Raw genomic sequence first — 14,067 nt, forward strand, 5'->3', positions numbered from 1 at the left:
TATTTGTTATATATTTGTTATATATTATATCACCTTAGTGTGATTTGATTTCAAATCCTGTGTCAGTGACAACACACATACAAATGTGTATAATATGTTTTATATATTTCTGTTATATATCGTATATTTGGTCATGATTATCTAAATAATCCCAAAATTTCGATTGGAGAATTCCATTAGTTAATTATTAAGCCGCCATCTGTAGCAATTTCTCATTGTTCAATGGGTGATTTCAGAAACTTCCTTAGGAAGTTCCATTGTATATAAACAAAATATTAGTAAAATACCATTAAATACATATATATATTAAAGCAAATAAAGTAAATAATGTTTACCAATTACGCTGAAAATGCCGCATGATAATCGCACGAAAGTGCAAGTGATTTGTTTTGTAAGCATCACATTTCTATAAACGAGGTTAGAAGCGGTATGGCTTCCAATATCGATTCCAAGCTGTCCATTTTAAACTTTTTGTAAAGAAAATAATTTTCAAAGAGAAAAACTATGTCTGAAAAATGCATTTAAGTTTCAAAATTGTTGTTATCGCTTAGGCACGAGTTCACATATGAGAACGGAAACACCTAAAATACAGGGTGCAAATATTGGAAAATTGAGCTAGGTATTAATGTCTCTTCTTTACACTTAAGAACAAATTTGCAGTCATGTGTTCGATGTTAGACAAACGTGACTTGAACTAGTTTATGTAAGCTTCCAATGACCGATTTTTGTGGTCACTAATGTAATTAGTGGAATATACCCAAGAGTCAAACTTGGATGATTGCAGTGCTTCGCGAATTCTTGAACGGTTAACATCGAAACGGAAAATAAAAACAACGAAACGATCTAAATAATTACAAAGTAAGAAGAGTTGAATATACTTGAAGACATATAAGACAGGACTAAAAGGATATGCAAGGACAAATGGATAAAAAGACTTTTCATATAGCAATTTAAATATTTAAAACAGTGCATATTTTTTTTAGTGTACGAATGAAATATTTGTAATTTCTTTAAAGTGTATTTGTTGAAGAGTTAATGATGCTTTAGAGATTTGATACCGGGAAAATATTAAATGGTAAAATATTATATATTTATTTTGCTGAATTAAAAAAATTTATTAAATTACTTTCTTTTGTATTAAGCATTAAAACATTAACACACAAATAGTAATATATTTAAACAATAATGTTAATAATATTAAACCTTAATAGAAATAATGCGATATGTTCAAAAGAAATGTATTTATAGATTCAAAGATAGTGTTATATCAGATCAGGAATAAAAAGGAATTATATGGGACTGCAAATAAAAAAAAACACTCCATTCGTAGCAACCTCTAAGTGCTTTAAATACGCTTTAAATCATTCATTTCAGTGCCCTGTACAAGAAAGAGCTAATTTCAAGCACCTTTTGATATAAATACTTTCTCCATACACGTCCAGGACAGTGCTCTTGAAATTTTTAACATCTAAGCTATACTAGATGCAGATTTGGTACAGAAGCGATTCGCTTCATTAAAGCATCATAGGGTATGCCTCAAATAATTTTGGTGTGTAGTTTCGAAAGACTAAGATATTAATTAAATTCCAAATAAATAAATAAAAATATAAGTTCCTTAGTAATATGTCAAGAAAGAGGTTCCATTAGAACAGTATATTCATTATTAAAGCTTTATGCCTATAAAACGGCTTGATGCATTAAACATATAAGTCGGTACCAATATGTATATATTAAGTATTATTCAATGCTAGTTCACCACATTTCAATTTTTTAATTTCATTTTATTCTACATTATTATAAGCCGTCTTTGTCTTTAGAGAGTACCTTCATATACAAATAGTTCTCCATTCATCTTAATAGGATGTGTATTTCTAAATAAAATGCCATAGGGGCAAAATGTCACGAAAACGGACTGATTTATTACTATATTATTTAGTATAATATTAAATTAAAAAATTCAAATAAATTGCTTCAAATTTTTATTAAAATAAAATATTCCTTCTTGAAACAGTTCTGATGATTAAATTAACTTGACGCTGAGGAATAGCAAACAACTTCTATGTTTACCTTAAATCAAAAAAATATAAGAAAAAAATTTTAAATGAAACTTTTAAAATTTATTTCAAAATTATAAATTTTGAAATAAAATAATTTATAAAATATAATTTAAAAAAGTTGAGAATAAATGCATATTTTGTAGTTATTATTTTAAAAGTTATTTAGTTGATATACCAAAATTATGTAGTTTTCTTAATTAGAAAGTTGATTAAAAATGTTAAAGCTAAGCTGGTTATTTGAGTATTTGACATTTCCTCTATGCTTTAGAATAATAAATTATTTACGCAAGTCTAAAACTAATTAAAAATTAATAAATGTTAACTTTAGTTTCGCTGACGTTTCAATATATCACACGAATTATAAATAATGTCTCTACCATATATACCCGTATCGCAACTTGTATTAATGATTATGTTTAAATTCCACTTTTCCTTAATAACAAATATATTAATTTTATTGGTAATTAAATTTAAAATTAATTTGAATAAAAGTTCAATTTATGAATCCATGATCATTAATGAAATTTATGTCATGGGGTAATATTATTTATTAGCTCAAACACGAACTTTAATAAAAAATTATAAACTGACGTCTTAGTATTCCAATTGCTATTTGTGCATGAGTAGTCAATTTGTTTAAAATTCATTTTTAATTAGGAAAAATTAAGAAAAGGAAAAATTTAATTAATTTTTATTTAGTTAAAAGTAATTATATTGACTTATTTACTTATAATCAGTCAGTCAACCCAAAATGAGTACTGGATCATATAGACATACCTGGCAATTGAAGAGCCAACGAACCTGCTACAATTTTTTATAACATCAATTCTAATAGATGGCTAATAATCGGACCAAAAATGGTTCAAACGATACACATATCATCAAAGTTATGTCTCATTCGTTTACAATCAAAAAAAAATAAAGCAACTGTGTAGTCTTATTCGCCTCTCACTCTTCAATACAATCACTGTACTGGCAGCATATTAACTTCCTACACTCAATATATCACATTGACTTGCAGAGCATATATTAAACCACAGTTATGCTTGACTTGTCTATAATCAAAGCAAATTTTTGATTCTATTCACCCTTCACTCTTCAATTCAAACACTGGACTGACAGTCCACCATGGACTCATAACAATATAACTTAAAATCATATTGGGTTTGGGTGGTTCTCATGCGACGAAATCAAATTCCTTTTCCATCGACTACCGCAATAGTCTTCTTAATAGAAGGCTTCGGAAAATAAGAGTAGTTTGCTGGAATATAAATGAGAAATAAAGCGGAAAGTTCATCGGCGTTTGCAGCTACAGTCAATATTCACGAAGCTCTCGGCTGTCCTGGTAGTTTTTTAGAGACATAAAGCAATGGACCATATAATATTGATTCCTGGTCGCTACAGTGTCGTAGAGAATGAATTAGGTGATCGAATGGTTACATTGCTTTCGATTTGATACCTATTCCTTATTCTAAGTCCGTACTGCTGAATAACTTCGTTAGATTAATAGAATTGAAAAGAAAAATATAAAAAGTGATAAAACACTCTGTGAAGAACATAACATCGAAACTACTCTCACATTATGTAGAAAGGAGCCAGCAGTTATGATTGGGGTACAACAGAGGTGGACACCACAAAGTCACCATTATTAAAGATCCAACAAGTTACTGTTATCGTAAGGATGTGGATGATGCTTTATTCCTTTTTAAAAACTCAATTTTGACAAATTAACTAAAAAGTTTTTATTATGAGGATGTGAATTTCCTTTTGAAGAACTCGAATTTAGACAAATTGACTACATATCTAGTTCTATAGAAAACTTTTCTATAATCATTTTCTTGTAGCGTTTTCGATTGGTAAATCTGGATTTATACTAGATTTACTCGTGATGTGTCAAATTTGGTTCTCCAATCGAACATTTTTAGAGTAATCTACAATTTCTTAGTAGTGTTAGTAGACACTCATATTTTTTACAAAAAACATATATCGATTGAAGTCACAGTTTATCTGTCAAATCATATAGAACAGTTGTTAATTCTAGGGTTATCTTGCTACTCTGGTAAAATATCTAGAGTGTTAAAAATTAATCTGGAGTATTATACATTTTACCACAAAGTTAGCAATCGAAAACTCAATTTCAAGATAACAACATAATGCTAGTACTAAAAATCTATAGTATTATAGATTTATAGGTATTATGACAGACCATAATGATGGTATTTCCCCTATTTTAATTAAATTTATTTATAATAATAGTATTTACTAGTCCACAGTTAATACTATGTCTAATTATGTTATGATAAGTGATATTAAGAGAGATAATAACAACACAATAAGTATATGTAAATACTAATATTAAAGTCATGTGCTCTTAAGATTCTTCTTTGAATGATAATACTATAATTATACTATAATTTTTAGTTTGTTTTATTTAATAATTCTTTTTTTTAATATATTTATCTTTAGTTTAACCGTATTTGATTGCAAAAAGTGAAATATAGAAAGAAGTATATATTCCTTTCGTCGCATTAGAAGTAACGAAACAGTCAAGGCATGGCTGGAAAAAAAGAAGGTGACCCCGAAAAGGGCCACCAAGCTGATTATGATATTGTTATGGCAGAAGAATATATCTTATCAGAGGTGGAGAAGAATTTTATATTAGCTTCTGAACGTGGTGATTTATCGGGTGTCAAAAAGTTGGTGACTTTTTTATTAAGTAATATTTTTTAATATTGTAATGAACATTTTTTTAATAGAATTATTGAAACCTATCGCGATCAACCGGATAAATTTAATCTTAACTGTGTGGATCCAATGAATCGTTCTGCGCTTATATCTGCGATTGAAAATGAAAATTTTGATTTAATTGTCGTACTACTTGATTATGGCATTGATGTAGGTGATGCGCTGCTGCATGCCATATCAGAAGAATATGTAGAAGCTGTGGAGGAGTTACTCCAATGGGAAGAAACACATCATAAGGAGGGTGAACCATACGTACGTCATAAAACAATGAATGTTTATTTGCAAAAGTATTACAATTGATAATTTCATTCTCATTACTAATAGAGTTGGGAAGCCGTCGACCGCTCCAAATCCACATTTACAGCCGATATCACACCATTAATATTGGCTGCACATCGCAACAATTACGAGATTTTGAGGCTATTATTGGACCGTGGAGCAACATTACCAATGCCGCATGATGTCAAGTGAGTGCATTTGGTACACGTTTAGTGACTATTTACCTTTGCCGTTGGCCGTTCTATTTACCAGTGTATCTGTGTCGGATTGGTGAACGTTCGTTTTATGCACTATAAGTGCTTGCACTTCATGTAGTATTGCCATTTTGCAGTGGGGTTTGTTGCACTGATTGTGAAATTAGTGGCATTTAGCTAAGCGGCACACATTTCGGCACGTTTTCTTATTTGCTGCTGCAATAGTTTTACGTGATTTTTAAGCTAAATTTTGCATATTTTGGTCAACGACATTAAAACTTTTCAGGCGTGTTTCTTTCGTTTGGAGTTTTGTTGTCACAATAATATTTCTGGCATCCATTTGTTGTACTTGGTATCTTGCTGAAAGTGGCCAGATACATTGTTGATAAAATGATTTTGCAACTTGTGCTCAATTGGCAATAGCAAAGAAAAAACTATTTTCTCATTTTTGCACAACTGAAAACTAACAATAGCTCGGATAAAAAGTTTTGGTTGAGTTTTGCTACCTACAAAATAATGTTACTTTTTTTACTTAAAATGTTATCTCGCTAATTTTAGTAATTCTTTGAAAAGCACCAACACTTTTTTGTATTTTTTTTTTATCTCAAAATTGAATTTATCAACACAAAAACTGATGTTAATGCAATTTACAGATGTGGTTGTGATGTCTGCGTTACATCACAAGAAGCGGACTCACTGCGCTATTCCCAGTCCCGTATTAACGCATACCGTGCCCTAACTGCCAGTTCGCTAATAGCGCTCAGCTCTCGTGACCCTGTATTAACAGCATTTGAGCTTTGTTGGGAATTGAAAAGATTACAAGCGATGGAATCTGAATTTCGTGCGGAATATACGGTAAGCAGCGCACCGTCCACCCCGGCCCAACATATGCTTACATAAAAAAGTGTAATGCCATTAAGTTTAATACGAATATTCTATTATTTTTGCTTATACAGGAAATGCGTTTACATGTACAAGACTTTGTAACATCTCTGCTGGATCATGCACGCACTTCTTTAGAACTGGAAGTTATGCTAAATTTCAACCATGAACCCTCAAATGTCATATGGGTGCCGGGACAACGTCAAACGCTGGAACGTCTTAAACTGGCCATTAAATATAAACAAAAAACTGTAAATGACTTATGCATTACTTATACTTTTTTATTAACTAATTTTGTGTTCATTCTTCCACAGTTTGTAGCTCATCCTAATGTACAACAGTTACTGGCCGCAATTTGGTATGAGGGTTTGCCTGGTTTTCGACGTAAGCAAGCTTCCCAGCAAATCATGGAAGTTCTTAAACTCGGTTGTATGTTTCCTATAAACAGTATGAATTATTTGATGGCTCCGGACTCGGATACTGGCAAATTGATGCGAAAACCCTTTGTTAAATTCATTTCTCAATCCTTTTCCTACATGTTTTTCTTAAGTAAGGAAGTTGGATTACAATAATTTCACTTTCTTATAACATCGATCTTTATAATCTTTAGTGCTTCTGGGTGCTGCTTCATTGCGTGTTGTTCAAATCACTTTTGAGTTGTTGGCATTTCCTTGGATGTTGGCTATGTTAGAAGATTGGCGTAAACATGAAAGAGGCTCTCTACCAGGACCTATTGAATTGGGCATAATAATGTATGTGGCAAGTAAGTAAGAAAACAATACTTATTGTTAAAAATGAAAGGAACTAAAACTGTTCATAATTGAACAGAAAGTTATTTTTAATTGAATTTGTTATTTTAATTGGTATAATTAATATCTTGAATAATAAGCCTAGCTTAAAACATCAATTTTTGGACTAACTCATATATCTAGAACTTAGCAAAATGGTATTTTCGTATAATATAGGATTTAGTTATCAGCTATATAGCTTAAGGAATCCATTGAAATTTGTCAAAGATGAATTATGAATCCTAACAGACACTGATACATTGTACCATATAGCTTCGGTAAAAAACTTTATTCCCCTTGATATATTTTATTGTTCATGTTTTTACATGATTTTTAAATAATTTAATGTACATACTTTCAAAGAAAGTTGATTTATATATTGTTTTCAGTCTTACTATTAGTTAGAACACTTAGATGCTATGAGACTATTTCTACAATTCTCCCAAATAACTTATATTGTATACACACTATATTAATAATGAATAGCCTTTACATGTAAAATAAGTGTTGCATGGAAGCACATAATAGCACTAATATTATAATTATTTTCTTGATTTTCCTCATTGGATAGTATCATTATTTTACTGTTATAAGTATTTTTAATTCGAAAACACTCACTTTGAAAACATCCATATGTGATTCAGGTGGTCTGAACGCAGTTGGTTCAACCGATCATTTTTGGCTTTAGATTTTGGCTTTCAATGAATAGAAATATCTAACAATGGTTTGTTTTGCTCCATATGTTTGTGTCCGAAGTGGATTTGTCTGCTGCCGCTCAGTGTAAGGCATTCGTAGAAGATGCCCTCAGATGCTAAAATATCTATTTCATAAAAATGATAAATAAGTGTCTCTGAAAGGTCCATTTTATTGAGATGGTACCTCAGAATCCAGTGTTCTGTAAAAAAACCCTGTAAGTTAATTTGATTGAACCTAATTTGAAAGTCTTGTATTGCACTATATTATTATTGTTAGAATACATCCATTCGGTATATGTACTAGATTTATTACTGATGTACCAAGAAATTCATTATTTTTACCTATAATTCCTATAATTATAATTTTACCGATAATAAAGGTTAAAATAACCTTTACATTTATTCTTCGAATTATAGTTAAAAATATAAAACGTTATTTTCTCAGGCCATATAATATAAAGACACTTCTTTATTTTGAATTATCTGGATCCTATACTATATATCATTAAAAGTAATATATTAATTATGCTTAGCGTGTAAATATAAAAGCACCGAATAATCTTATAAATGAATCCGTTTTAAAGACTATATATTTAAATTAATCTTATTTTTAAGGTTTGATATTTGGCGAACTGAAAACTCTTTATGCAGATGGGCTGTTCGATTATATAACAGATTTATGGAATGTGGTAGACTTCATATCGAACATGTTTTATGTAACATGGATACTTTGTAGGGCCACGGCATGGGTAATTGTGCATGTAAGTTCAAAAAATAATAACTAATTCTAAATTTAATTTCAGTATTCGGATTATCATTCCAATTTAGTAAATTTGATTAAAAAAATCGAGCTTTAAAGATCCTAATTTCTTAAGATTTATATTGATTCATAATAATACTTTAAAGTAATCAAAAGTATGAGTTTATATAAGTAAATACACGTTCTTTACAGAGAGACTTATGGTATCGAAATATAGATCCGTACTTTCCGCGTGAACATTGGCATCCGTTCGACCCGATGTTGTTATCAGAAGGTGCATTTGCGGCAGGCATGGTATTTTCCTATCTGAAACTGGTACATATATTCTCTATTAATCCGCATTTGGGACCATTACAAGTTTCATTGGGTCGTATGATAATCGATATCATTAAGTTCTTTTTGATATATACGTTAGTATTGTTTGCGTTTGGTTGCGGATTGAATCAACTATTATGGTACTATGCGGAATTGGAAATGAAAAAGTGCTATCATTTGCATCCAGATGTAGCTGACTTTGACGATCAAGAAAAGGCTTGCACAATATGGAGACGTTTTTCTAAGTATGCTTCAAATCTCTATTCTAAATACATATACAGATATAGATGAAAAATTCTTTAACAGTCTTTTCGAAACATCTCAATCGCTTTTCTGGGCTTCATTCGGTTTAGTCGATTTGGTCTCCTTCGATTTGGCTGGCATAAAGAGTTTTACGCGTTTTTGGGCCCTATTGATGTTCGGTTCGTATTCCGTAATAAATATTATTGTACTGCTCAACATGTTGATTGCTATGATGTCGAACTCCTATCAAATCATATCGGAACGTGCTGATGTTGAATGGAAATTTGCTCGTTCGCAATTATGGATGAGTTACTTCGAAGATGGGGGCACTGTACCAGCACCATTTAATCTATGTCCCTCAATCAAATTGCTGCGAAAAACATTAGGAAAAGTGAAGAGAAAACGTTCAAAGAGCTTTATGGTAAGTTACTTAGGGAAACGGATCGAACTGGATTATTGAAAAGTACAATTTATTACATTAGTTCATTAGAGAAATATTTTTTTTATTTTTAATTTATTAAAGTGTTTTAATTAGTTTTAATTAGTTTTAATTTAGCTTATATTCTGCTTGATAGTTTTTTTTAAGTTTCACATTTTACAATTTCAAATATGACGTGTGATTATTCGAAACACTTTAGCATGAGTAAAATACTACTTTACCGCATTATTTAGATAAATTACAAAACATTATTAACTTTTCTTCTCCATGGGGTTTGCTTGGCATAGATTGTTTTGTAGGTGTTTTGCGTCACACTAGCTCAGCTGTTGTGGCGCCAATAATCGGAATGTAGCTGAATGTTGTGAATTAGTAATAATTTATCTGAACACTTTTCTTCTTGCCCTTTACAGCGCAAGTCGTTGGTGAAAGCACAGGGGTTGCATGATAAGGTTATGAAGTTACTTATACGTCGCTACATTACTGCCGAGCAGCGTCGTCGTGATGATTACGGTATCACAGAGGATGATATTATTGAAGTACGTCAAGATATTAGTTCGTTACGTTTTGAATTGTTGGATATATTCTCTAATAATAATTTCAATGTGCCCGATATTGAGAAAAAAACAGCAGGTAAGAAAAAATATATTGTTTGATACCTAAAAAATGGTATTTTAAATATATATGTGATAGATATATAAATTATAAAATAATATAATCTGCCCATAATTATAATAATATTTATATAAACAGCTGCTGCTGCGGGCACCAAGAAGAGCAAAGTGACCGAACGTCGCATACTTAAAGATTTCCAAATCGGTCTTGTTGAGAACTTGAAACAAGAAATGAGTGAAGATGGTAATAGTGATATATTTTCAGTTGTAGCCAGAGTAATGGGCAAGAAGAAGGCACAGAAAGGGTAAGTGAAAAATTCTATCATGTAGCCACGATTAGTGGTCTTTATGTGTTTGGACAATTTCAAATTATTATCATATATCGGACAGATATCATTCTCGCGATAGTATTATGCAGTTTTACACCGTTTTTTTGTGATTCCATTCTACAGATGTCACAATATACAAACTGATACGAATTATGTACCTCTAGCCAATTTTTATTTTCTCTTCTCAAGTTAACCGAAGTGTTAGGTTTCTAAAGAAAAACCTAAGCTATAAAAAAATATATATATGTTTTCAGTATTGATATTTAACTTCTCTACCCTATAACTGGTATTTAAGTTAATTAATAATATGATGTTTAATAATATATATATGCATATATATGCTCAGTGTTCAATATAAAAGAAGTTTAAACATCTGCACACACTTGACGTTACTATTTTTTCATCATTAGTTTTATTTTAAATATTTTTGCATAATTAGTTTAAATCTATAAGTCCAGACAAAACTTTGCTATATCTATAGATAACGCATTATTTTTTTCCATCACTTATATACATGCATTAAGCATGCTTCAATAATTTTCTTTTACTAGTGATAAGGACTGGAATGCAATTGCACGTCAAAATACTATGTCAGCAGATCCTATAGGTACAAAACGTTCTTCAATGCAACGACATAGTCAGCGCAGCTTGCGACGTAGAATCATCGAGCAAGCCAATGAAGGATTGAAGATGAATCAGACCCAACTGATAGGTACTATATATAATTTATTATAATATTATTATAAACATACTTCTTAATAAATGTTTTTAAAAATAGAATATAATCCAAATCTTGGTGATGTATCACGTGCTACACGTGTAGCATATGTGAAATTCATGAAAAAGAAATTTACTGCCGATGAAGACTCCGTAAGCAATGCTGGTGATACTGATGGAGAAGATAAAGAAAAAGAAAGACCAAAGAGAATGGAGGCAATTGGTGTAAGTTTGTTAATAATCATTTACACATTTCAAGTTTTTTTATATATATTTCACACTTTAATATAATTAGTCGAATAAGTATATTTAAGTTCCAGAACACAAATTTAAAAAAGTTTTACAAAAACTATTTTTTTATTAAAATATCTGTTTTTTTTCTTCCCGAATAGTCTAAAAAATCGATACTTGATACAGCTTCTAAACTCACCGCTTCAATGAAAGCTCCAGCTGCAGCAACTGCACCCAAGCCAGATGCAGCTAAGCCTGCAGAGACTAAAGCTGGCGGAACAAAACCAACTGACACTAAACCAACAGATTCCAAGTCAAGCGAAAGTACAAAACCCGCTGCGCCAGCACCTCCACCTAAACCAACTGATACCACTGCTAAGCCCGCAATATTAAAACCTGGTGAAGCAACAAAACCTGACGCTGCAAAGAAAGAAGAACCGGCTAAGCAAACAGATACTACCAAACAACCTGCTGCAGCAGCTAAGAGTACAGCGGCAGCTGCTCCACCAGCTGTACCAGCTAAGCCAGATGCTTCAGCACAAAAATCAGGTGCATCGTCCACGACAACAAAAGAAGGTGATAGCAAAGCAGATGAAAAGAAAAAGGCAGATGATAAGAAACCTGAAATAACTAGTGCAGCTGATAAGAAACCTGATGAGAAGAAAACTGAAACCAAGACGGATGATAAGAAAACAGATACCAAAGCGAATGAAAAGAAAGATGATAAGAAGGATGACAAAAAAGATGACAAAAAGGAAACCAATAAAGATGAGAAAAAAGATGATGAAAGCAATGAAAAGAAAGGTGATAAACCTGCAGATAAGAAAGATGATAAGCCGGCTGATAAGAAAGATGATAAAAAAGCTGAAGCTGCTCCTCTTAAGCCTGCCATTAAAGTTGGTCAGAGTAGTGCTGCAGCGGGTGGAGAGCGCGGCAAGTCCACGGTTACTGGGCGTATGATATCCGGTTGGCTTTAAATCAAAAAGTTCATTTGTCATATTTTATATTTATTCTTAGACTAAGAATTAATTTTTATTAATTAACTTTAAAAATTATTACAAAATCGAATAAAAATAATTTTGTTTTATGTACAAATGAGTAACTTTTTACTTTGTTGTCGTTTTCTATTTTTAAATATTTTTCATGGAAATTTCTGTGTATATTTTCAGTACTTTACATGACACAGGATATCTTTTTATACCATATATAAGTTAAATACATTTTAAAATATTCTTTGCTGGTTGGCATTAAGAGTATTAAAAGTTTTTATCTGATTAAGTGAATGGTTTGGTATACTTTCAACTTGGCTTCTGCACTCAAATTTTAATGAAATCAAAACATACGCTCCTTTTAAAAAGTATCTACTGTACTCCTTTTTCAAGGATCCTTGGTTCAAATTCATAATTAGCAACATTTTTTGCTCGATTAGATTGAAGGAGACATTATGAAACTCATTTTAATTGAAATTGAATAAAATTTCATAGAAAAATATTTTAAAATATTTGGTATATATTACTTCAAGACATTAGAATGATAGCTTCGCCAGGTTATTAAAGAAAATATTTTTCTTTACGTTGAGCTTAATAGGTCATAATAAGTTGAAATAAAATTAGTTTGAAATAAAATAATAAAAATATTATCATACTATAAAAACGTGAAAGGTTTTAACTCACTATCAGAAGAACCTCTCCCAGAAAATTCAACACTCTAAAGGGAGTGTGGTCATAAAAAATGCATGTTTTCTTGAAGTTAGCACTCTGCCAAATCCTTAGCAGTAGGCTGTTAACTTCAAGTTGTTATGACCTTCTTGAATCAAAGTGGCCTGGTTATACGGTTTTTTCGTAATCTTAAGCTCATATTTGTTTTCATCTTAATTAAAAATTAATCATCTAACCCAGGGCTGTCCAAAGCAGGGTTCGCAACATGTTTCCAATCTATCACAATTCGGCAAAATTTTAATTGTTATATGAAATGAATTAAAATTTTTTAAATAATTTATTATACAACAAGTTAATTTACTTAATTTGCAAAGTTTTTAGTATATATTTCTCTCTACAACTCATATCCAGTACATATCCAGTGCATGTCAGTACATTAAAAATAAAATTTTTTTTTGTATGACAAAAACTTATATTAATAATGTTTATGTTGATAGAATTGTAAAAGATAAATTAATAAAGAATTAATAAAACTAAATTTAACATTATTGCCATATTCTTACTTTCTCCGACAAAATTATGAATGTACGTATTTATTTCTGCGGCCCTCCAACCTATTCAGTGATTTGAATTAGCCCGCAATCTTATCTGGTTTGAACAGCCCTGATCTAACCTATGAGATTTCATTAAATTAAAGTTCCACATTAATTAACAACATATTCGCAAGTATCAACTACTACTATACTCGGCTGTTTATTACCGGATATACGGAGTCTTTAATGGAATAGAGATTCCATTAAATATTTTATAGAAAGATCGCAACAGTTAGCGTTATCCAAATAACTACGTTATTGTAATTACAAACTATCTACAGTTTTACAAGAGTTAAAAAGATACGTTGCATTTTTTAATTTGAATCCACTCCAAATATTAAACCCCCATACATTGCAACAAACACCTCATACGTACTCCTTTATATGTTAAGAGTTAAGTGGAACTTAATAATAAGTTTTCTTCGCTAATGATTATTAATAAAAGTGAATTAATTAATTGGACCCATCGAAAAATGTTAAAAAAAGGTTTTAAGAATATAAATTATAAAGTAAATAACTAATATGTGCGAG

At 30.8% G+C, this 14,067-nt stretch overlaps 1 protein-coding gene across 1 annotated transcript; it reads left to right on the forward strand.

Moving 5' to 3' along the window:
- The first annotated feature begins 816 nt into the window (after positions 1-816).
- Positions 817-12,333, forward strand: LOC119683915 (transient receptor potential protein-like). The gene is made up of 16 exons (XM_038097803.1): positions 817-1,075; positions 4,524-4,753; positions 4,814-5,054; positions 5,127-5,269; positions 5,929-6,130; positions 6,232-6,408; positions 6,472-6,706; positions 6,768-6,920; positions 8,256-8,401; positions 8,593-8,960; positions 9,022-9,379; positions 9,808-10,027; positions 10,148-10,313; positions 10,889-11,049; positions 11,116-11,279; positions 11,447-12,333. The coding sequence occupies exons 2-16, from the start codon at positions 4,611-4,613 to the stop codon at positions 12,260-12,262; spliced, it is 3,693 nt and encodes a 1,230-aa protein (XP_037953731.1). The 5' UTR covers positions 817-1,075; positions 4,524-4,610; the 3' UTR covers positions 12,263-12,333.
- Positions 12,334-14,067: the final 1,734 nt, after the last annotated feature.

The sequence above is a fragment of the Teleopsis dalmanni genome, chromosome 2 (assembly GCF_002237135.1).
Source record: "Teleopsis dalmanni isolate 2A chromosome 2, ASM223713v2, whole genome shotgun sequence".
In the NCBI taxonomy this organism is placed as follows: Eukaryota; Metazoa; Arthropoda; class Insecta; order Diptera; family Diopsidae; genus Teleopsis; species Teleopsis dalmanni.